This window comes from Emydura macquarii, unplaced genomic scaffold (genome assembly GCF_026122565.2).
Source record: "Emydura macquarii macquarii isolate MOO-44397 ecotype Brisbane River unplaced genomic scaffold, CSIRO-AGI_Emac_v2 contig_2676, whole genome shotgun sequence".
Classification (NCBI taxonomy): Eukaryota; Metazoa; Chordata; order Testudines; family Chelidae; genus Emydura; species Emydura macquarii.
The window spans coordinates 26,543,063-26,569,030 of NW_027132813.1; the positions used below are offsets into that span (position 1 = coordinate 26,543,063).

A 25,968-nucleotide genomic window follows, 5' to 3' on the forward strand; every position below is an offset into this window, starting at 1 on the left:
GGGACATCACAGCATGTGTTCTGAGAACTCAGCCTAACATCAGAGCATAGCTTTTCGTCAGGACAATGTGATTTTTTTTAAGGGCTTAGAGAAAATTGAGCAATATCAATCATTCTATCATGCAAGCTATTAATTGTCAAAATAATAACTGAAGCCAAATTGAATGCCATTTCATATAGGTAAGAAATTCATCTAAAATTAGCCTTGAAAATGGTTAATTAAAATCAATTAAAAGATTTTGAGCGTCAGGGGTTTAATTATAATTAATATACCTAGATTATATATTGCAGAAAAATGTTCATGCTGAGATAAGTAAATCCTGATTTGGCATGGGAAACACATTTGCATAAATGCATTTAGAAGGCAGCTCTGACATTTTGAATGTCCAAAAAACGTTGTTTAAAAGGATTAATTGTACTATATGCTAATGGTTGGTAGATAATAGATGGTATTCTGGTGGATCTGAGGCACAATCTGCTAAAATAGTTAAAGCCACAACCTTAAAATACTTGACCTGGATGGAGAGATTCTGTTAAAATCAAAACCACCCACTTTGCTCATATCAGAGTAATATGACCACGTGCATATGGTGAGTGGGATCTCTCAGCATGTGTAAATTGTGAAATATATTTCAAAAGTTTTGAATTACTGCTACCACTTCTGAGTGTATGCTGCTCTGGGCAGTCACTTTGGTGGACATTTGTGGCTCTAGCAATCTGCAAGTTCAATTAAGGCAACTGTTAATAGCAGTTTCCATTCTTCTTTGAGTCTGAATTGCAGCAGGGAATAACACCTGTATTTAGTTTTACGACAGAAAGAATCATGGATGTGGAATGGTAGAGAATTAATCCCTTGATGTTTGGAGGCATGTCACTCACTACTCATTACCTACAATGGGATGTGTAAGGAGTAATTACAGCATCTGAAATCAAAGGGTCACTTAATTCTTTGGATTAAACACTGTAAAATCTAGGGATGTTAAAACAGTTTGGTTAAAATAAAAACAGACCTCAATCTTTGCGTATTCTTCAAAGTTAACCATGTCTTCATGGTTTGCACGTCACTAGTCTTGATTTTTCTGGGATGATTTTCATACGATGACTTCTTAAACACTGAAACTACAACATTAACAATAACTCATACAATGCCTGAGTTAAAAATGAAATAGTATGGGTGAAATCCTGGCCCAGTGGAGTCGATGACAAAACTCCCATGACTTCAATGGAACCAAGATCTCACCCACAGTCTTCAAGAAAGTTGACAAATGGACTATATAGTAATACTGCAAAACAAATGTTATTGGAAATCATCATCTTTTTTTCTGTTACTTGCTGAGGGTCTGTTTTAGCATGTGATTTAGTGATTACACTCCCTGAAAATAGTGATTATTCAGCAGGTCAAGACAGATTAAGTCAAATTCATGCACTTCTGTTTCCAGGTATTTATGGGGTGTCTGTGTTTTTACAGTGGTGCCTTTCTACTTCCTCAGAACTGATTTAAGAGTTTTTATTCTTGGTTCATAGAATTTAATTTTCTCAAAATTATTATCTGCCTATTATAAAGGGAAATAAAATAGAGGGATCCGCAAAAAACTTTATTTACTGAACAGCAGTTGCATGTTTTGTCTGTGGTTTTGTCACCAATATTCCACACACAAGCAAGTTGCATAAAATAAACAAACTTTCTTCCCATTTAAAAACTCCATATGTCATGCCAACTAGTTACCAGTTAACCAGTTTTAAAAACTGAAGATATTTTTACACCTACAGATTGTGAACTATTGATTGGTGTAGAGTAGACTAGATTAATGGGAAAACAAATTTCTTTTTTCCCTAAGGACAACCAGACAGATAATGTTGTTGTTATATTAGAAGGATGTCTTTGACACCAGATTCATCTGGCAATTACTAAGACAAAGTTAACTCTTTCAGAAAGAAAGCAATCTATATTTCTTGGCAGGATAAGAAATGGATGAATAAAACACGTCTTTTAGTGCCTTCTTACATGTCTGGCTTAAGTTTATGTTGTTTGACAGTTACAAGATCTGATACTGGTATGATTTGTCTGTGATATTAAATCAGCTTTTAAAACAACAGTGTGGCGAATACAACTGAATCACTTTGCCTGGAATACCCCAATACCCAGTAGCTAAATGAACCTGGAAATAAGTCATCAGTCACAATTGTGACAGCCTGTGTTTTAATAATTCAACCTTTTATCTTATAAGCCAGATATAAATTTAACTATAAATCCAGCAGCAAGTCAGAGGTTGTTCTTCTGTTTGTACAGCAAAGATAGTTACATCTTCTAACCAAAATCTGAGTTGTTACTATACAGAAAGCATCTTTAGACATCCAAGGCTTTTAGAAGTTACTAGTTATTTTGGGTGTCTGCGCTTTTGAGTGCCCACCATGAACACCTTAAAGAGACCTTATTTTCAGAAAGTGCTGTACACCTGCTCTCCAAAAATCTCTGGTGTCCTAATCTAAGGTGTCCCAAACTGAGCATACAAAATCCTTGGTCACGTCTGAAAATCTTGGCCCATAGCCTTGTTCATCTCAGGTGCAAATCTATTTAAGTTAACAAAGTGATCTACAGAGGAATTTGGCCCTGAATATTTGAAACAAATATTTAAAAAACATTATTGGTTTTAGAACACAACAATGTTAATGACTGCAAAGATTTTTGAAATCCTTTTAGATGAGACAAAACTTTGCTTCCATCAACCTCTTGCTTCCTCATTATTCACGTTATTTCCATTAAGACCAATGAGAAGAATGCATTGCAATAAAAACCTACCAATGAATTCCCAAGGAGGAAACATATCTTTAGGAATTATATATTGAAAGAATTAGTGTAAAGTAAACCTGTACCCATTTGGAAATTATTTCTTGCCCTGAATAAGCGTGATATTTGGAAATCAAGGTTTTTGTAAATAGCAGTTGGCATTTCTGAGCAAACTACTAGCAGTCAAGGTTTTGCTGAAAAAAAAATTGTTTTGTCCCTCCAGACAAAATGGTGGCTGGCTAATAATATGAAGAACTTAACTTTGTTGTCTAGTAGTTATGTAAAACAGTAAATGTATAAAGTGCATAGCTTTTCTGATCAGTTAATGTGAAAGCAGGATGAGAATTAATTTACCATCTTTGATACTGGGTTCTTTTGAAGTAGATACATTTTAGCAGTAAGGCAACTGTCATCAGAAGATGCTGAAATGTCACATTTAATGAAAAGCTTTAGTTTCCAGTACAATTTGTGGTTTATGTATGACCAGGATTGCTGCTCATCATGCAAACGTTCTGAAAGTAATGTGGAACAAAATGGAAGGTGGGTTGTGTGATACTTGACCATATTCTGCTGTCAGTCACACCAGTCTAAATTGAGACTAGCTGCAGTAGCTTGAATAAAGTTACCCTTGATTTATGCTGGTGTTCTCAAGAGCAGAATTGGGCCCTTTTATTACACATGAGGAACCTAATTCCAGTAGGGTAGATTGATAACATGATTGATAAGAGGCACAGAAGTTAATGTGACAGCTGGTCTCTCTGACTGTTGACCTTTGAAATGAGAATTTAAAGGACTGCAGTCTCCATGAAAAGCAGCGGATCACCTCAACCCAGGCTCCCCCTTTTCATTTTATCTTGTGTTTTTAGACACAACTATGATTACATACGCTAGACATTTTATATAAACTGGACTTGAGTATATTTATTTTGTAACTGATAAGAACTGTGAAAATATTTGCTGCATTTATGTACTCACACTGTCAGTAAAACAAGCTGCCAATTCAACTTAAAAAGATACTTTAAAGGGAGTCCAATACAAAATATTGCTTGCTTAGTGTTTTTGTTATTATTCAAGCTTATGATTGTTTTTACCAAAAGCTACAGTCATTTCAGAAAAAAACATTTTGGTATTAAAATATTTGCAACATGTGTTCTATAGGCCTGGTCTTGCCAGGGCCTGACTTCTTTAATTCTCATTTGACATGGGTGAGAATTGAGGCTGCTGAGCACCTCATAGGGCTGGATCCCACATTCATGCTGTAATGGTGATTTTCAAAGGGGCCGAAAGCAGACAGATAGCCAGCTCCTACTGAAAGTCAATGGGCATCTAACTCCATCATTGGCAATAATAAAAATAATTAATAAATGATTAATAATAAACTCAAAGTGCTTTACACTGGAGGTCAGTATCATTATCTCCATTTTACAGATGAGGAATATGAGGCCCAGAGGTGAAGGGACTTGCCTATGGTCACCCAGCAGGGCAGCGGGAGAGCCAGGAATAGAATTTCGGTTTCCTGAGTCTCAGTTGAGCTCTCTGTCCACACCACCTCGTCCATTAAGGCCCTGCCTCTATGTAAGATGTTGCAACTCCACTGAAGGGTCTGAATTTCGCCCTTTGTGTCCTATCACAATAGGAAATAGCTGGCTGAATATCTCAGAGTTCAAAAGGGTAAAAAATACCAGGTTTTGCTTTTATAAAAGTTGTTCTTTACTTAGTAACACATTTCCCTTTGATTTTCACAGTAGGCAATTCTGTGTGGGAATGTTGGAAAGGAAGTCTTTAACATTTAGAAATACAGGCAGTAGGTCTGACAGCCTGACTGAGATCAGTATCACAGGAAGCAAACTAAAACAATAGCTTTATAATTGTTTCCATGTTGTGCACAGAACAGTACACAATATTACTGGAACTTAGTAGAAATTTCATTTAAATATGATCACCTTAAAGATTTTTCAAGATGTCTTCTAATTATATTGACATGAAAAATTTTGTCATCTTTACATTAGCAAATCAGTGGGATTATTTTAGAATATATCTTCTTTATTCCAAATTAGGATCTTGATCCCTGCGTAAATTGATTACTGTGAGTAGCTGAGCTGAAGTCCAAAGAAGTGTAAGAGTTTGCACAATCAGGTTCCTAGGTTGTTTAATACATAGATAAAATGTGATGGGTTGACACTTGCATATATATCCTTTTGGTCTCTAGGAATTGTACAGCACCTACAAAATGTAAGATGGTGTACAAGTCTGAGTTATAATCCTAATACTTCTGTGCATGAATAAATTGTAAAAGAAGCCTGGCTAATGTCTTCTCCCAGGGAATTTGTTTTCATGTCTAATTACTATCATGAGGGATACTGCCAAACCAAAATATTTAAATATATGGAGACACATACATACATACATTGTTTTCCTTAAAGGTGCTGGCTATGCTCTCTAGGGATCTCTAGGGCATCTTCCCAACACTCAGACAGCAGCAGAATAGAGTCCTTTTTAGATGGGCTACTTAAATACCAATTTTGTATATTAATATATGTTGCCAGCAACTAAACTGCAATTGTAACAACATTCATGGAAAAAAGAAGCATCATTGGGGTCAATGCCTCGCACATCCAAACTCTCCTTGACGTTAGTGAGTTATGTGTGTCAGGACTATGTAATATAGCCCACATTATGCCAGACACTTTCATTGGGCTAATCAGGCAAAGATTGTTTTGTCAGCTTTCCCCCTGCTCATTCAAAGTGTACAGGCACCTGGGACGCTTTTCTGTGTAGAAACCCAGCAGTTGGCTGGAGGAAGTTTGCTGTTGGGAGTTGTTTCTATGAGAGAGACAGCAGAAGGAATGGGGAGGGAGCTGGGAAGCAGACGGGGAAGTTGTTTCAGAAAAGGGAGGTAGCAAGGAAGTCGGTATGAAGTTGTTTCAAGGGAGGGAGACAACAGAGCCGGAAAGCCAGCGGGGAGCAGAAGGGAAAAAATAGCTTTTCTGTATGATTTTAAGGGATAGCATAAACCATACAGAGCACTGGTCTGGCTATTGTTTAGTATGTCTGGACAATCTGAGTCCATTGTGACATAAAACACTACTTAAAAAATAGCATGTTTGTTTGCTTTGCTTAATTGGAAAAATAGCTCCCAGTGTCGACCCTAGCCCAATCACTGAGAATGGGAGAGCCTTGTGAATTTTCCATTGCCGGCAATGGAATCTCTCTTGAGAGAACTCATATCTGACTTACTCCAGCTAAGGGCCTGATACTACGTGGTGCTGTGTGCCTCCTGAACATCCCCGGCTGATTGCCATAGGAATTGAAAGTGCTCATTACCTCACAGGACTGGGTGGCCCTGACTGAATATGAACGCTTTGCCATGAGGTTACTAAATAGCAAGAAAGCAAGTATTTTCTACAAGTTGTTGATGTGCTTGTCTGTAAGTGAGTCCTTCAGGAAGCTGGGAGCTTTCCTAATGGCTTTTTGCTGATGCATCTAAATTGCAGCTTTTATTGAACAAATGGATAATATCTTCTCAGACATGAGGATTGTTATGTCAGGACAAAGAACCACAGAAAGAGTCAATTTCCTCTGATACTGAACAAGAAACTTTACTAAAATAAGACAAACAATACTCTTCATAAAAGCCTGTCACCATTTTTGGCGTGGGGAGAGCAGTAATAGTTGTTGGGCAACATGTGATTTCATCTGTTGAGCATGACATCCAAGCCACTTTCCGTGTCCCTGACTGGCCCAGGGGAGGAGTCAAGCCCTGAAGATTGACTCTTAGGTCGTGCCAGTGCAGACAATTTCCAATAGACCATGTGTGCACTTGATACTTTAAATTTTAAAAAGTCACATTTGAGCAAATTAAAAGGTGTCCGAAGGAACACAGGCCCTTCTCTCAGATGGGATATGGCACTTATTTACACCTGAGCTGTTATATCTTTCAAGGGAAATCTGATTTTTAGCATTCAGATTTGTTCCAAGAGGTTGGACTAAAGGAAATGAGCAAGCATCTATGGAAAAAGTGTACTAAAGCTTGGGAACAGTGCACATCCTGACAGTGGGAATTAATCAAAGCTTGTTTACAAGAGCTATTTTTAGCATAAAAGAAGGTTATGATAAATATTACAACAAGCACTTGCCATAACAGTTCTAAGTTACTGGGTGATCAATTGTTTGTACTTTTCTGTGGGCAGAGGAGAATTGATTAAAAAGCTGTAGAAGATTTAAATTTTACCCCAGCTAGGAAGTACTTTCTCAGGAGGCAGCATGATCCAATAGCTAAGGCATTCGACTGGGATTCTGGGAACCTGGGTTCTATTCCTGGCTCTCCCACAGATCTGGTGTATATAACTTTGGGCAGGTCATTTCACTTCTCTGTGCTTCTGCACCCCTTCCCAGCCTTTGTTTTGTCTATTTTAGACTCTAACCTCGTGGAGCAGGGATTCTCTCATAATGGTTTGTACAGTGCCTAGCACAAAGCAGCTCCAATGTTAGTTGGGGTCCCTAGTTACAGCAATAATACAAATAATAAGTTGTTATATAGTATGAATTAATCTAAAATTAAGGAGACAATTAAGGAATTTTTCACTCCAGTCTCAAACTTTTATTATCAAGGCACTGTAACCATGCCACAATCATTATTAAAGGGGAAATGAAAAAGGCTCCATTAAAAATGAAACACTTGTTTGTATGATTCCGCAAAGGGGAAAATACCTGTCATGCTGCTTTCAAAATGTAATTAGCAATTTTTTAACGTAATTTGAGTCAATAATTACCTTCCTAAACCCCTGAAAAAGCTGGAGAGGAGACACCACATTCCCTCTGCCAAAGTAAGTGACATCACAGCTACCGTAAACATAAGTTGAAAAATTCATTCCATTCTAACCCCCTATTTTCATTCCCTCCGAACTTGCTCAAACATTTTCCTTTGGGGCTGAAAGAGCTTATGCTTATGCTCCAGTGCAATCCACTGGTAAATTGTCGAAGAAAAATTTAAAACAAAATTAAAAAATGGAGTCGTTTCTGAGATATGCTTGAATTATGAAATCTCTCTGTTTACCTTCCTATCTGTCTGCCAAATTGTGCTTTCATTGGAGTGAATCAGATTTTTGCCATTGATTTAGGACTTGTCTGTACACAAAAGTTGTATCACTTTAACTATACCAGTGTGGTTGAAGTGATACAACCCCGTAGTATGGACTGGTCACACTGGTATAAAGATGCTTTAGACTGGGATAGTTATTCCCCATCCAGGAAGGGGTATGAGCTATACCTGTATAAGACATCTTTTATATTTGTATAGATGCATCCACACTAGGGGATGTCCTGGTAAAACAGTATAGGTAAGAAATCACACCGCTAATCAATATAGTTATACCAGTACAAAAATATGTGTGGACCAAGATTTGGATGTGAGCAGCAGTGGCAAGCCCTGTAAGGTGTTAAGTGATTACAGCTGAGAATTCCTGTTAACTACTGATGTTGAGGCTGTCCAGTGTCTTGCAGGGTTGGGCCATTCTTTCTGTACTAAAATAACTTGAAAAAAAATTGTTTCTAAGGGTCTGATTCAACGAAGAACTTAAGTGTGTGCTTAAATTTAAGCATATGCTTAAGTGGTCTGCTGAATTGAGGCCTAGGGCTTGATTGTGCAGCTCTTATGTGAGTGCTGCTATGCGTGTGTATGTGACATAATTATAATAATAATAAAGTAACATAATTATCTGATATTACATGGAAAGCATTTGCCTTTCAGTGTTGGTGGTATTGAGTATTTAGGAATACAAAATGTTTTGAAATAGTCTTCCTGCATTTGAATAGTGATGTTTTGCTCACGTAAACGTAATGACCTGAGAAAAAATAGAAGAGCGAGGCTTCAGTTGGAGTTGAAGAGTCAAGAAGGTTAGGTTTGCTGTGAACTCACATGGTTTGTTTTGGGCTACAGCCATGGCCCCTGCTGACTAAACTATTTCCTTCCGAAAGAGGAATCTTGACATTCTGTATGCAGCAGAATTGCACTTGGGAGGGAGATGGCCACTTACATTAATTGATTTTAACTGGGCATTTTGGTCAAAGTGAATATTATTCAGATCTGTTGTATATTTTCTACTGGCCAGTTCCATCCCTGGTGGAACGCCACTGAGATCAGTAGAGATGCACAAGGGAGGAATTAGGCCCTGCATGTTTGTTTTGTCTAAATTATTATGCACAAATGAAATGATATTCACTCTTTAGAGCTCAGGCCTGTCCTGTGCTCGGAGTGGTGGAAAGTGGCTGAATTGTGACTCCACTCCATCGCTTCCCAACACATCAGGGCATGATGCCTAAATGAGCTCTCCAGGGAGCTCTGGAATTCGACCTGAGTCTGTTCCTATTGGGCCCTTTGGATGTGTCGGCTGCTGGCTATAGGGTTTAGTCAATTCCAGCATGTGGGAGGTGCAGTGTATGACCCACTGAAATTTCCCTATCCACACCTCTCAGTATATCCCCATGCCTCACCCAGTGAAGTTGCAGAAAGTATAAGTAGGCATGGCTGGTCAATTGACAGATCAAATAATGTCAATTGGCCTGTCAGTTGACCGCCTATTATTTGACCATAGTCAAATACTCCAACAATACTCCAGTGCTCTGAATTAGGCAGCGGACTACCTTTCTGAATGTATCATGGTGCCATCTGTTAGCAAGCCTACCTAAATATCTTGGTTACTTACATTACTTACTTACTTATTTACATTACTACGCCATGCTAATGCCACCTGTTGGGGGAAAAGGTGAACTAATTAAAAGTTGAGCATTTTGATTTTCTGGAATCTTCCAGAACAAACGTATGTATGTATGTGTATTTGTATACCAGGCCATCAATGTACATGGCAGATTACAAAGCACGTTAAACAAGTTAAGAGGCATTCCCTGCTCCCAAAGCGCTTACAGTCTAAACAAACATACAGAAATTAACTCAGAAGGCAGTGGGGGAGGGAGAGGAGGCTTCAGAGTAATTAAACCTCTTTCCCCAATGCAAAAAGAAAAAAGAGGCAGAGCCATTAATCTGCTCACTGAGTTGGCCTGCTGCCTACCTAGCATAAGTGCATTTTAAAATGACATTTTTCTTTTATAGTTGCTTTGTGTTTTGTTTTATTTCTATTTAATTTAATTTTTTCCCCTTTTGTAACTGTTCTGTCTTGAATGATGTTCACATTTAAATGCTAGCCTGACATTGCTAGAAAAGGTAATAATAACTGTTCTTTCATTTTTTTAGAACTTCATTTCATTGTTTCACATTTTTCTGACTTAAAATATCTCAGTTAAGTTATTTTCTGTTTTGTAATTAGGAATAAGTATGTATCTAAGGCTTAAGCCTACTGGAGACCATAAAGTCTGTCTTTTTTGTTTTTACTGTGGTTACTATTCTAATAAATTAATGCTTTAAATATTTGACCATTCTTGACATTATCTGACAATATTTCACTCGTCTAAGTGGATCGATCAAAGTGCTCAACCCTTTGTATAAGTATGTTTTACCCTTTAATCTTAATAACTCTTTAGGTAGGTTAAAGTAAGAACAACTGAGTTCAGTTTCTTCCCTGCTAAAATATATGAAATAGATAAATATATGTATCTGTAAAGTAATAGCTGCTTCAGTATTCTAGCAGGCTTCCAAAATCAGTGTTTTCAGTAGAAATGTGAAGCAAAAATTCCTGAGGATGAATCCGTCAGTATAAGGGTAGGGGGAAAAGGATAATTTCCGTTTCCATGAATACGTGTTTCTTCTGTAGCAGAATAAGCAAAGGATATAGTGTGCAAGCTGTACAGGAGGCTTCTGTTAGCCAGCCATCTTTTGTCTTAAGAGACTGACCTAAACTAGCGACAAACATATTAAGAGTGATTTTGTTTATTAGATGAACATCTCCTTTAAGCAAATGATTTTTATCTGTCCCTTGACTGGTAGCTTATGACTGGTTTCACTATTTAAATGTAGGGAGAGGGATTCACACAATATAGGCATGCACTAATCTACTTGTACAAATGGGTACTTGGGTGTACAGATCAGGCACATTTGCTTCTGCCACTACCCAGTTTGCATGCAGGTTCAGTAATTGCAGGTGCAAATCAAGTGTCCGCAAATGAAGGCCCTACATTTCCTTAGTATTAATAGGCACTACATGTACTCATTGACTGGAGAATAGATGTGTGTTGAAGTAGTAATATTAAGCAACAATAGAGAAAACAATAAGGGCTCCTTGCTGGCTCCTGTACTTATTGAGTTGAAACAACTGTTCCTAAAGATCCCCCTTGCCTGGTAAAATCTCGGGGGACAAGGGCAAGAAAAAGCAGTCCACAGAGGGAAGAGATCTAGGTCTTCTTCATCAAGTCCTTCCTCGGGAGCCACAAATCCTTTCGAGTCTTAAGTGAAAAGGGGATCACAAGGCACAAAAGGGTACCTCTGGCACCCAATCAGGCACCAGTCAGTGGGCCTCTAGACTGGCTCCTTCGGCACCACTAAAATTACCTTTCAGCACTGAGGCCCCCAGTACTACCTACCCCAGTACTGATGCCATCCTCTCGTCTGTCTTTGGCACCAACATATTCAGTACCAAAGTCTTGTACAGAACACCTGCTAGTCTCTTCAGTACCAGCTTCCCTGCTATCAGCAGTAGTGCAGGTGCTTCCCCTGGTACCAGCCATTGCTTCTACACTGGTACTAGGTACTTAAGCAGTATTGACCAGAGTTCAGTCTGAGGATGCTCCCAGCATATTAGCTGGTACAGTTTCTCCTCTCCAGGATGACTATTCATTCTCCTTCTCAGGGTCTGAGGACAGTAGGGAGGTTTCACTCATTTGTTCCCAGGAGTCTGGGCATTCAGGCCAGTATACACCTGAGAAGGAGTCAAAGACTTAATTTAATTATCTTAGCCCATAGAAGCTCAAAGAGTCATAGTGTTCCCTGGTATCGTCCTCCTTGGCCATCTGCCTCTGGTGCTATCCAGCACCCTTGGCCTTATTATGTTCCATGGGGAATGAGTCATGCTACAAGGCCAACGTCTACATCCCAGTCCAGGGCCAAGTCCCCTTCTCCAACTCATCAAGGGGCTCTTCAACCAGCCCAGTCTGTTCCATTACCAGCTGAACAGACTGGTCAGAGCTCTGGTGAGGAGTCACAGACAGAAGATCAGCTCATCTTAGCACTCATCTCATCCACTCATCTGTAGTGCCTGTGTCATCTACCTTGACCCAGATGACTACAATACATTCAACAAAAAGCAACACCAAAAGACAAGGAACCACCCAAATTAAATTTGTTTGGACAGAAAAAATCTACATCACGACTCCAAATGAGAACTGCTAATACCAGGCTCCGTTGATGAAGCACGGTTATTTGAAGTGAGATTCCATATTTAAATTTGTGGACAAGCTTCTCCAAGGTAATAGGGAGGAATTTAAGTCTTTGATGGCCAAAAGTCAACTTGTGGTGCATACAATCTTCCAAGCAGTCTTTCATCTGCAAATTCAGCTCCTAGACCTATGGCTACCTCAACTTCCAGGAGGAGATCCTCTTGGCTGCAGTCATCTGGGATCCCTAAAGAGGTACAAATTACAACCAAGGATTGTCATTTGAGGGATGTGAAAATGATGAAGCTTTACACTTTCTGAAAGACTCACATGCCACACTGTAGTCCTTAGGAATCTATGCTCCTGCATCTAAGTGGAAGCACTGTAGGCCTCAACCACAAGAGAGGTACCCAATTAAAGGCAACCAGAAACACTTAGAAAGTGCCAAAAAATCCACAAAAGGAAGTTATCTGCATCCTCCTCATCAAGGCAGCAGATTTAACTCCTTGGTCAGGAGCAGTGTACATATTCTTCTGGATCTTCCTGTTATATCACCTCCATTTGAGAATCTTTTATTTCATTTTCATGTGATCTGGAGCACCATCACTATGGATTGCTGAGTCTTGAAAATCATAGAAGTGGCTATTTCATCCAATTCCAGACCACCCCACATCCCAATCCCCAGACTTCTTCTTCATCTGTTTTCAGGGCCCCTCTTATGGGAAGACTACATCAGGATGTGCAGTCACTTCTAGACCTCAAAGTAGTGGAAGAAATACCTCAAGAGTACAGGGGGGAAGGGTTTTACTTTCATTCCTGAAAAGAAAGGGGTCTAGTGACCTATTCTGGACCTGATACAACTGAACATCTTTATTCACAAGCTCCAGATCAGGATGGTGACTCTGGCCTCGATGGTTCTAACCCTAAGTCCATTTGACTTAGCTCTCTACCTCCAGGATACTTATTTCCAAATAGCAGTTTGCCATGTCCACAGAAGGTATGAAAATTCAAGTGGGCAATTCTTACTACTACGGTATAGGTTGCTACCATTTGGCAAAGTCAAGTGTAGTCACAAAAATGGCTAGCAGTAGTGGCAGCTTAGAGCCGGAGATAAGAAGTGCAGGTTTATCTTGTACAGAACATCTACTAGTCTCTTTAGCCTCTTCTAAGAACAGTTGCATCAACAGATAGCTGACTCCATTCAGTGGTCTCTCTTCTCTTTTAGACCGAGAGAGGTGAAAAGGGCAACGAAAAGTCAACACTAATTCCAATTCAAGGGATAATCATCGTATAGCTCCAGCATGGCTAAGGCAGTTTTGGTTCTTGGACCTAAAAAATCTCTCCATCCAACCTCTAATACAATTGCCTCTTTAGCCAGAGGTAATATCTCAAATGGCCTATCTTCCACAAGAGAGACTTCAAGACCTGTGCATCTACTTACAAGTTCATTCCAAGATATTGGTGAGGACTTGTCTCAAACTTTTAGGACACCATGGTTTCCTGCACCTATGTAACACAGCATGCCAGATTTCATCTTCTCTGTGTCAGCTAAGCAGTCATCACCTGTTTTTTTCAGTGCAATTTTCCCCAGAACAATATAGGGTATTCCACATTTTCATGCCCTCCGGTGCTTTGGTTCCTAAAAGACCTTATGAGGGTTTATCTCCCAATCAGAGAATGTCCCACTCCTTGGGATCTAAATACTGAACTAACAGTTAATGGGCCCATCCTTAGAGCCATTAGCTGTGTGATCCCTATTTTAGCTTTCCATAACACAGCCTTTCTGGTAGCAGTAATATCCTACACAAGGCTAAAAGAGATACAAGCACTAATGCAAAGGCCCTCTTGTACAGTTTTTCATAGAAAGCAGGTATCCTTGAGACCTCATGCAAAGTTTTTTACCAAAATAGTCTCTGACTTCTATCTAAAAGGAGTTTTATACACCTACTTACGTTGTCCCCCAAACCTCATTCAAACAAAGGTAAAGCTAAGCTTCATGTCCTCGATGTTCTTAGGCACTCTTTAGTAGACAGAACTAAGCCATTTTGGGTATCCCCCAGATTGTGCCTTGCTTATAGGGACAGAGTGAAAGGTCAGGCCATTTCAACACAGATTTCTACTCATATCCGATTGTGCTATGAGTTAGCAAATATAGACCCACCAATGAGAGTGAAGCACATATAGACCCATCAGGGAGAGTGGCAGCTCAATTTACAAGAAAGCAAGCGGCTTCTGTTGTGGTTTTGAGAAATGTTCCAATACTAGAGAAATGTTGAGCAGCTTGGGGTCCAGTGCGTCTGTTTAACCAGCATTACTCCATAGTGAAAGTGTCAAAATCTGATGCTAATTTTGGTAGGACCCTTTTTTCATTATTTGGTAGACTGCTAGTGCCCTCTGTTATGATCTAGGTCATTGCTAGTGAGTCCCATGAGTGGAATATACATAGGCAAGCACTCAAAGAAGAAGAAATAGTTACTTCCCTTATGGTAACTGTGGTTCTTTGAGATGATGTGTTGCCCATATCTATTCCATGATCCACCCTCTTTCCCCGCTACAACAAAGAGTCTGATAATACCTGGTTTCTGTACTGGTGAAAGAACTGAGGAGTGGTTGGGGTTGCCCCACCCTTTATGTCCTCGGTTGGAGACACAAGCACATTCAAGGTACAGGCGTGACCCCCAAAGAATCTGAACATGAATGCATGGGGTGCATGTGTACCAACGGTGGAATAGATATGGACAACACAACTTGAAGAACTACAGTTACTGTAAGGTAAGTAACTGTTTCTTCACCTTTACAAAAGCTGTCTTTTCTCTTCCTATTGATAAGCATGTTCCCTTCACAACCAATGCAGATGGCCCACTCAATTGCCCTCCTCCTCAAGAGAGTGCACACAGAAGGGTTTTTCTATTGCCAGCCTTCTGGCATCAGAAAAGCATTTTGCTATTGGATGTGATTAGACAGTAAGCAGAAAAATGATGGCTTTGAACACTGATTATTTTTGGCCACTTTCCCTGTATTTCAGTATGTGCTGACAATGAGAGTGACAGTGAGACAGACCAGCAGATAGACAACTTGTACCTGAAAGCTTTGGAGGGATTTATTGCTGTGGTGACGCAGGATGGAGACATGATCTTTTTGTCAGAGAACATCAACAAATACATGGGCCTCACGCAGGTAACCTTTTCCCTACCACTTTCAAACAGCTGCCTTTGAAACGTAATTCCTAGAAACCTTAATACAGTTTCTCTGTCTCCCTGTGCTTCTGTCGAACTCCAAGTTTGCTTAATAAAGCTGCCATCTCATTCACTGAAAGACACAGGGAGCAAATGTAGCCCCTGTGTGACACTGCAGCACTTGGAATCAGCATCTTAGGCTGTGAGCCCTCTGTTTAAAACTGAGGTGCCTGGCTGCAGGGTGTTCTCAGAGAAGGGTTCTCCGCTCTGGAACACCACTTTCCATTGGGCCTGCTAGGACCCAGATTCAGAGGCTACAAGATTGGCCTATGTTCCCAGATTTTGTAGTAGAGAAGAGGGAGGGCATTGATTGTGTGGTGACTGATTTGCTTTAGGACTGGGGGGAATCTATTTAATGTCATAGAGTTTAAGTCCAGAAAGGACCACCAGATCATCTAGTCTGACCTCCTGTTTATCACAGGCCACCAACAGCATCTACGCACCATCCCCAACAGCTGAAACTAGAACAAAATATTGCAGCCTGCAGTACGACCAAACTATTATGTGCGACAGGGAGAGAATAGGAAGGACCAAGGTGCACCAGAGCCTGAGGCCCCTGCAGTGGCAGGGAAAATGTCCTTTTACTGAGTTGTACATTCAAATATCTGTTTTTGCTTTACACTTTGTCTCTGCCTGTGTTAAGATACACCTGTCATGTGGGGGACTATAACTGCTTTAGGCATCAGGGGGTGGAGTGGCTGAGCAGGAGTTGCTCAACACCACATGTGCCACAAGGAAGGGGACTGGCCTTGCAAAGACTGAGAAGATGGACCAGGGCCAAACAAAGCTAAGGGCCGTAGGATCTATCTTTGTTCTAATGCAATGGTCCTGACATACCTTGCAAATGGCATTCAGGAGCTGCAGCTGCAGCATGTGTGGGAGAACTGTGGTGCCATGTTCTACAGGCCACCTTGCCCTACTCCCATCCTCTCCCATGTACAGTCTGATTACTTAGATGTTGTCAGTTGGATCCAAATGCCATTGAAGTCAATGAGGTCTTTTCATTGACTTCAGTAGACTTTGGATCAGGCCCTACGCATGGGTAAAGTGAGTTACCAGTCTCTTTAAAGGTTAAATCAAAATGCATAAATGGATATATACCATATAGAATCCAAATTAGGAGCAGATGCAGGAGATTGGGCTAAAATGATTGCTGATATGATGCACGCCATGACAGTTGCACAAACCAGGGTTGTATTTGGCATGCTGTGTCTTGAATAGGCTGCCCGTCATGTCTGTTTTAATGTTTTAGGGCCAAATCTTCAGTTGGTGTAAACAGACTTAGTTGCACTGACTAGTTAGTTCATTGAGGATATCTGGCTTATAGTTCTAAGCTTAAGAATTATTTTCTTGTTACCCAAAAAAATCCTCAAAAATGCCCCAGAGTAATCCATACCCTAGGGGGGAAACAGGTAAAAGAACATGAAAGACTGAAATGATCATCAAGAAAAGATCAGGCATGTTGTACTGCTTTTGCCCTTTCTCTCATAGTGTTGAATGAATTAGTGTTCCAAAATAGTTTTCTCTGTTATTAAACTTTATTCAGTCTTCTCACTTTTGGCTAAATATATGTACTGTTTTCTGAACAGGTGGAATTAACTGGACACAGCATATTTGATTTCACTCATCCATGTGACCATGAGGAAATTCGAGAGAATCTGAATTTGAAAACTGGTAAGAACAAAGTTAAAGTTTTTTGATGTATTTTTCTTGTTTGCCTTTTAAAAACCCCAATAAAGCAACTGACAGATAGCAGAAGTTTGATAGTGCCCACAGGCAAGTGAGAATGTTAATGCCTGGAATAGTCTTTGGCATCATCAACAACAAAATGTTTTAAAAACGGTGGAAACATTGGTTAAATATAACAGCACTAAGAACTGTGTGTTCTGGTGCTTTTTTGTTACCAGACTAAAAGAGGTGCAACATCTTCACTTGCAATAGTTGGCAAAGATGATGTACCACAAGCTAAAACGCAGGTTACAATGTACAGGGCTCCCATACCATTTAAATCTTTACACTCCAAATCTGTGCAAACTGCTCTGCATGGGTGGACCATTTCTCGAGAAATACAAGATAGATGGAGCTACTATAAGGTGGGTACATAACTGATTGGAAATCCATTCCCAGAGGGTATTATCAGTGGTTCACAGTCAAACTGGAAGAGCATACTGAGTAGGGTCCTGCAGGGATCAGTTCTGGGTCTGGTTCTGTTCAATATCTTCATCAATGATTTAGATAATGGCATAGAGAGTACACTTATAAAGTTTGTGGACAATACAAAGCTGAGAGCGGTTACAAGCGCTTTGGAGGATAGAATTAAAATTCAAAATGATCTGGACAAACTGGAGAAATGGTCTGAAGTAAATAGGATGAAATTCAATAAGGACAAATGCAAAGTATTCCATTTAAGAAGGAACAATCAGCTGCACATGTACAAAATGGGAAATGAGTGCCTAGAAAAGAGTACTGCAGAAAAGGATCTGGGTGTCATGGTAGATGCCAAGCTAAACTGACTCAACAGTGTAACACTGTTGGGAAAAAAAGCAAACATCATTCTGGGATGTATTAGCCTGAGGGTTATAAGCAAGACACAAGAAGTAATTCTTCTGCTCTACTCTGCACTGAATAAGCCTCAACTGGAGTATTGTGTCCAGTTATGGACGCCACATTTCAGGAAAGATGTGGACAAATTGGAGAAAGTCCAGAGAAGAGCAACAAAAATGATTAAAGGCCTAGAAAACATGACCTGTGAGGGAAGATTGAAAAAATTGGGTTTGTTTAGTCTGGAGAAGGTTGAGAGGGGACATAACAGTTTTCAAGTACATAAAAGGTTGTTACAAGGAGGGGGGAGAAGAATTGTTTTCCTTAACCTTTGAGGACAGGACAAGAAACAATGGGCTTAAATTGCAGCAAAGGCGGTTTAGGTTGGACATTTGGGAAAACTTCCTCTCAGGTTAGTTAAGCACTGGAATAAATTGCCTAAGGAGGTTGTGGAATCTCTCATTGGAGTTTTTTAAGAGCAGGTTAGACAGACACCTGTCAGGGATGGTCTAGATCAGTGTTTCTCAATTGGTGTTCCGCGGAACCCTGGGGTTCCGCAGGAACACTGTTAGGCTTCTGCAAGCAGCTGTTCTCCGCGCCGCCGAGAGCAGCTGTTCTCCGCGCCGCCAAAAAAGGGATGATGTCCCGGATTTTTCGGCGGAGAGTATCGAGTATAAGGGTAATTTAATTGAGAAATGCTGACCCAGTTGTTTGAAATTTGTTATATAATTTGCTTATTTCGACTTTTTTTTCACCCCATATGTAAAAATACTGTTAAGAGTTTGGGGGGGTTCCGCAATTATTTATTGAGTTCAAAAGGGTTCCGTGGCCAAATTTAATTGAGAAACACTGGTCTAGATAATACTTAGTCCTGCCATAAGTGCAGGAGACTGGACTAGATGATCTCTTGAGGTTCCTTCCAGTCCTGTGATTCTGTGATTGCACCTGTGCAGAGCATTGCTTAATTCTGTGAAGCTGTGCATGGGCACAGGAATCTGCCCACATGAAGTAGTTTGCAGGATTTGGGCCTTACCATGGGGTTGAAATGGGATTTAAGTGGTGGAAAGGGCTAATAATTCACCCTAAGAGGGGATTTATTTTTCACACTAGTGCTAAATATTACTTAAACAAGAGTGTGCAGGGCACAGGTCTTGATGTGGAAGGTAACAATTTGAGAACCAAACAATGTACAAATATTTTGTGCTTAAAAGCAAAAGAAAGAATTTTTAAAAAGCAACACAAACAACTCTGCCCCTTGCAAAAATATTTATTAGCTAAGAATTTACCTTTTTTCTGACCTTAGGTCCAGGCTTTGGAAAGAAAAGCAAAGACATGTCTACAGAGCGTGACTTCTTCATGAGAATGAAATGCACTGTTACCAACAGGGGCAGAACTGTAAACCTCAAATCTGCCACATGGAAGGTATCACATTTTAGCCATAATAAGTTTTATTGATGAAAATTGGACTAACTTTTCAGACAGCATATTTTAAACTAACGCCTTATTATGAAATCATTATTTGTTTCAGGTCTTGCACTGCACTGGACAAGTTAAGGTGTATAACACTTGTCCTCCTCACACCCTGTGTGGGTATAAGGAGCCTCTCCTCACCTGCCTTATAATAATGTGTGAACCCATTCAGCACCCGTCAAACTTTGATATCCCACTGGACAGCAAGACTTTCTTGAGTCGTCATAGCATGGACATGAAATTTACCTACTGTGATGACAGGTAAAGAGTCTACTGACTGTTCCTTGCCTAGGAGGTTTCTGATTTGTCTTTATTAACAAAACAGCCAATAAACAGGAAACCACAATCTTCCTTCACAATATTCTTTATTTTTAAACAGGTTAAATTACTTCACGCTAACAAGGGTCATATTCTTCCACTGGTTGCTCCAGCAGTTCTGGAGAGGAACCAGCAGGAGTTAATGATGCTTTGAGCAATGTCAATATCCATTTGGATTTCTAACTGGAAATCCCCAGGTTCAGCTGGGTTAATTCCTTTGGTGGGTGGCTAGTTTCCTTCACCATAGTTCTCCAACCCACCCTCAACACTAGGAGAGGAGTTTCTATAAGGTCTCATAGAGTGGGGGGACAGTGCTCTAGAGTCATAGTTGTTCCCTTTCCTTCTTCCCCATGACAACTGCAGTCTCCACCCAACCTTGGAAAACTGTCATTAAAATTTACCAATCTAGACCCAAAGGGCCAAATGAGGAGGTTATGCACAAGGGGGAGATTGTAAAATCCATGTTGTTAAATGTGCGTGAGATTATGGAGGTGAGTCTAAAGTGAATCTAAATTGGTGTAACATGCATGACCAGGAAGGACTGGAAGGAGGTATAATGCACACCAATGATGCCCTCATGATTCACTTATACTCACCTCTGAATTGGGGCCAATATCTATTCCCTGGCTCTTTACCATGATGATTGGTGATAAGAGGGTGGGGAATGAGATTTTACTCTCACATTTAAAATTATTTTCTCTCTTGGTGAGTAGAATATTTCAAGATCACTGGTAGAAGATGAACCAGTTTGGAGCAGTAGCATTAGCCCTTTAGTTCTGAAGAGCTTTAATAGTAACAGAAATCTGTTGTTGTTTTTAAGAAAAGAATTAATATATGGGCTTGCTCTTAGAGCCCTTACTCACATGCTCTTCCCATATTTTGTGGATACAAATTAAGTGCTGTTTTCTGGGTTTCTTGGGTCAGTATGTTACCAGCCCGCTAATCCAATAGGTAAAGCATTCTCCAATGGAGAGTTTATAAGAAGTCTAACAGGTTTGCTGCAGCTATAAAGCAGAGATACGTTTCTTTTGCCAAGTGAAAGGCAATTAATCGTTGATGGTTATTCCTCCCCTTTTAATTTTGCAAGATCATGCATTTAAACTTTTTGGTGATTCCAACTTAATGACCCTAGTGCAAAAGTCTTGTCTCAAACATTCAACTTTTGGGTCAATATTTCTGCTCTCTGCCGACTCTGACACCAGATTATCCTTTACATTTCAGGATTTGATCCATGGCAGTATGTTCTGGTTGACTGTGTAGGCCCCCAATCCTGCAAACTCTTGCATGCATGTATGCAACACAAGAGCATCCCATTGAAGTCAGAGTGGTTGTCACTGGGACTATACACATGCTTAATGTTAAGTACATGCGTAACTGTGTGCAGGTTGGGGATTTAGTTAATTTCTTTGCTGCTCTGAAGACTTTGTGAATGGTTGTGAGTAAGAGTTTTATTACTTTAAATAATGTTATAAAGCAACCACAGAAGTTACTAATTTTGACAGCTTTGAATGTAAAAAGATTAGAAATGTACCAGCTGACTGTGTAAAGGCAACTTGTGACTGAAATCATTGCCTCCTTCGGAACTCAGTAGCAAACATATCATTATTAGAAATGTACTTTGAAGATTGCAACTTGAGTCTGCTCTGCTTGGACGGTAGGCCGCTGCCTAACTTCTTTTTGTTTTAAAAAAAGTATGTTGGAATTCTCAGAGTATGAATGCAAGGGCTGGGGCTAATGATGCCTTGCCTACCAGCAGGGCAGAGCAGACTGAATATGAAGCACACATGCAGGTGAGCACCATGCACATGCATGGATCCAATGGTGGATCCATGGGAAACTCTTAGAATTAACAGAAAGGGCCCGATTTTCAAAAGAGAATTCTACATTTTCTTCAGAGTTTCTACATGCACTTGATTGTGTGCGTGCGCACAACCCCCCCACCCCCATTCTCATGTACACATAAAAGCTGAGCTTCCACAGGGAAATTCCTTGCGTACAACTTATGAGGCACCTTTAAAAATTTGGCTCACGAGGTGTTGTGGGGAGATCACTCCAATATAAAAAATGATTTGAAAACCGGAGGATGTTACAGTATCATTTAAAAACAAGACGTCACTACTGAAAAATGTACAGAATTGACTCATAAAGAGCAACATGTCTCGCAATTACCAAGGTTGTCAATTCATTTTAGTGGCAGGCCTCTGGGGAACAGGAGACTCTCCACTACATTATAGCATCCATCTGTCTCTCCCAGCTTTTATTTTGTGAGTATTTAAGCATGAGGCCTCAGGGTATTGATATTTGCCCTTCAAAGATTCACTGTCTCTAAAACTAGGCTACATAGAGACAAAATTCACCTCTTGACTTGGTGCTTTCAGTCCTGCCTTACATAGCAGGACTTGCTTTACAGGGCAGGTTTTGGTTGCATTGTCTTAGTTATACAATAGCAGGTGCTGAGATCACTGATGTGCTGTCTCTTCCCAGCTGATTTTTCCTTAGAGCATTTCACGAGAGACACTGGTTTCGCTGAAGATTGGGCAGCAAGACTATACATATGTTAGTGGAGGGTTATTTTGTGTGTGGTGTTCCTCTTTTATCAAGGTGATTATAATATAACTTAGAAAGGTGAAATGTCAGCACAGACAAATGATAAGTGAGAAACTTCATGCCCAGCATGTATCAGTTTCTCCTCAGGAAATCCTTGTGGATCAGTTTTCTTGTCCAGCGGTGGGTAAACTTCATTCAACAGAAAACTCCTCAGCAGCCCCAGAAAAAATTAAAAAGAAGCAAGAATCCCTGCCAAGACACATCAAAAGCAACAGCCTAGGCAAACTGCACGGGGAAAAACGCACACAAGGAAGTAAATCCAGTCCAAAAGGAAATTGGAAGAAGAGGCATGTGCCACTCCCAAGCCTAACCATCTCCAAAATATCCAGATCAGGCAGTGAGGCAAAGAGACTGGCCTAGCCCAGTTTGCTAGCAAGCTTTTATGCTTCTAGCCAGGAGATTTCTGCTAGCAGAGGGCTCTCAAATCCAGCAGACAAAGTCATAGCTAGATCCAATGGTTGGGAGCTGAAGGTAGACAAATTCAAACTAGAAATAAGATGCCCATTTTAAGTGAGGGTAATTAACAGTTTACCTAGGGATGTGGTGGATTCCCCATCATTTGGAGTCTTTAAATCAAGATTGGAGGTCTTCATCCTTAAAGAGAAGCTGTAATTCAATGACAAATTATTTAAAATTGATGCAAAAATCATAGGATGAAATTGTATGGCCAGTGCTGTAAAGGAGGACTGATGATTCCTTCTGACCTTAAAATCTGTGAATACATCCGTCTAATTTTATTTTGGGTTTCAGTGGTATTTGCACACCCTACCAATTACATAAAAGACTTCACCAAATTAGTTTTAGTGCCTAATCTTGACTTTTGAGAAATCACTGTATCTTCAACATCTCTTGGAATTACAAACCAAGGAAGAAAAAAGCCTCCTGAAAATGACAGACATTATGAACAAAATTGTTTGTAAGTGGAATGTTCTGTTCTGAGAGGTCTGAATTGGATGCACCATGATAGTTCTAAAAACAAAAAAGTTTGCTCATAATCTAGTTTGGGCAAAAATAATGTAGCCATTCAACTGGTTTTTCAAAAGCTAGTCACAACTTATAAGTCATTAAAAGCATCCCAAACACAAAATATATGAGAGGCTGATGCAACATCAACTTGTCCTGATTTGAATTGCCACATCTTTGTGTGATGATATCAGAACATCAGAAGGTGTCCAACATGAAGGCATGTTGCAACAGTTTTGTCTTGGAGTCTAAACAGAGGCGCATAAATGGAAAATTGGCCTCATCATGTACACTGGGAACTTGGCTCTTTTCTTACAGTAATCTTGTATGTGCAATACAAAAACCAGCTGATACCACTGTGCCTCAAAAGTATGCCATGACTGACTGGTTGGCTGCTGTGAAAATATTCATTAAGCAATTTTCATTTTAAATGGTACTTGAAGTTCTGTTTATGAATCTGGTTTTGATGTTGAAGGATGGTCTCCTGTTATCAGTGGATAAGGGGCAAACTTCTATACTCATCATGCTCTTAGTCTTCTCAGTTATCCTGAAATAGCATTTGACATAGCTAATTATAGGATGTTTCTTTCTGCCTAAGAAATTTGGTACAGTGTCAAAAGGAAGCCCTTGAAACGGTCTGAATTTTTCTTGAGGCCAGTATCCATAGGATGCTGATGGGCAACCACTGCTGTGCCGATAAGACACATCTGGAGTAATGTAAGATTCACTCCTCTCTCCTGACCTATTCAGTATCTACTGACCTACTCAGCTGCTGGGACAAATGTGAGACTTAATGATTTAAATAGCAATTATGAGCAGACAGCAATCAACTCTATTTATCCTTTGCATCATACCCAACTATACCATCACTCAGCTGTCCCAGTATCATCTGGCCAGTATCAGCAAATGGATGAGAAGTTATTGACTGGAACTAATTCCAAACAAGATAAAGGTTACACTGCGAAATTTATAGGGAAACACTTTGAAGAGCTTGTCACCGCTGTTCTATCTCCTTTAATTGAGGATGTTTATCTCTGGATTATTTTAACAATCTACAGTATAGGAGCCCTTCTAGACACCTCACTCACACTGGAATTTCTCATAGCATCAGCCACAAAAAACACTTTTCTGTGGCTTGCTGGGAAACTGTGCCCCATCTGTTTCCAGGATGACCTGGTTTCAATCACATGACCTCATTATCTCCAGATTGGATTATTGCAATCAGTATGCCTTGACTTGAAGGCATAAATCTTGAAAAAGCTTCCAAGGGACACAGAATGTAGCAGCTTGCCTCCTCAGAAATACAGCTACCAAGATCACCGCTATCACTGCTTACTTCATTAAGTTCTCTACTGAACATCACATTTAAAGTCTTAAATTTCAGAGCATTCAATGAGTTCAGTCCAGGATGCCTTCAGGACCACCTCAACCACTTTAGGCAGCTCTGCTCCCCAGGATCAATGGAATTGTTTACCTTAAGGGTGATGCTCGTATATGCAGGAAACAGGGCTGTTTCGGCAGTCAGCTGAGACTGAAATTCACCCCAACACAAAGAATGATCACAGCACTTTCAGCTAAACTCACTCCTTCAGTCTTGCTTTCCTACAAAGCAACACACAACCTACCAATGTTTTGCCTATTAGCACTTGGTAGAATGGAGCAGAAACTATAAGTCATCTTGGTTGTTTTGAATTTTACTCAGGATGGCACAGTGATGGGTGTGGTATAAAACCCCAAGTGCTGTAGACTGGAATAAACTAGACCTGCCTTTTTCTCTCCTGCAATAAAAATTACGATATGCTAGTTTGTAAATTGCTCTTGGGAAGGCACATGTATCTGTGTGTGTGTGTGTGTGAATGAGAGTGAGAGAGCCCCTTGATAATCGCTTCAGTGAAGGTATGGACCTGAAAATAAACGATTGACCTATAAAAATGTGAAAATGAAAACTGGAGTTCAAATTGTATTTCAGTTAAACACCTGATTAAGTCATTTAGCTAAGTAGTTTAGAGGAAGGATTATTTTAGTTGTAATGTAGAAGTGCTGATCAGCTAGACACTTCAATAATTCAAGTAAGGAGTTACTTCATCTGCATAAGGGCAGGTCTCCAGTGGGGGTGTCTTTAATCCAACAAAAGCCAATTTAGGTAATAATTTATTCTACCCCTTGAGTGGAATTATTGATGCTCAGTAGCTTCCTCAGCTGTGGAGCCACTAGGAAGATGTGTAGATAGAAATATCATGATGTGTATGGAAAGGTCCCAATGCAAACGTAAGAGCTTTATCTGGATTTGGGATTAGAATTTCATAACCCCACAAAATTTCTTTAGCAGCTCTGGCATATAAAATTTTGTATCCGTACGTTTTGTGCTAAATAAAAGGAAACCATACTCTGGACCAGTACTCCCAAACATCAGAGGATAATGTGGATGAAGCGTGGCATTATCTTTAGAAACCTCATACTTCTAGGGTGAGGGAGGAAAAAAAGAGAAAGTTTGGTTATAACATTTTTAACTCTATGTGTGATAGGAAGAAAACCTAGCGGAAAGTATTTATTCCAAACAGTGGGAGAGGATCAGGCCTGCATGGCGTGATTTGGAAGGGCAGGTGACATACAGGTTTCCTAGCAGTAACAGGTTTTGGGCATGCCTTCAAAGTAATTGGATAGTCATAACTTCACGATGACAGTAAACTTGATTGGACAGCCTTTGTAGGTTTTTTGGTTTTTT

General features: G+C 40.0%; 1 protein-coding gene across 1 annotated transcript in view; it reads left to right on the plus strand.

Annotated features, from left to right (window-relative positions):
• The window catches only part of EPAS1 (endothelial PAS domain protein 1), a 115,399-nt gene that overhangs the window by 61,298 nt on the left and 28,133 nt on the right, over window positions 1–25,968 (plus strand). Inside the window, exons 3-6 of the mRNA XM_067565082.1 lie at window positions 15,134–15,285; window positions 16,934–17,018; window positions 19,189–19,307; window positions 19,414–19,616. Coding sequence (XP_067421183.1) covers window positions 15,134–15,285; window positions 16,934–17,018; window positions 19,189–19,307; window positions 19,414–19,616 — 559 coding nt within the window. The remainder of the gene's footprint in view (window positions 1–15,133; window positions 15,286–16,933; window positions 17,019–19,188; window positions 19,308–19,413; window positions 19,617–25,968) is intronic.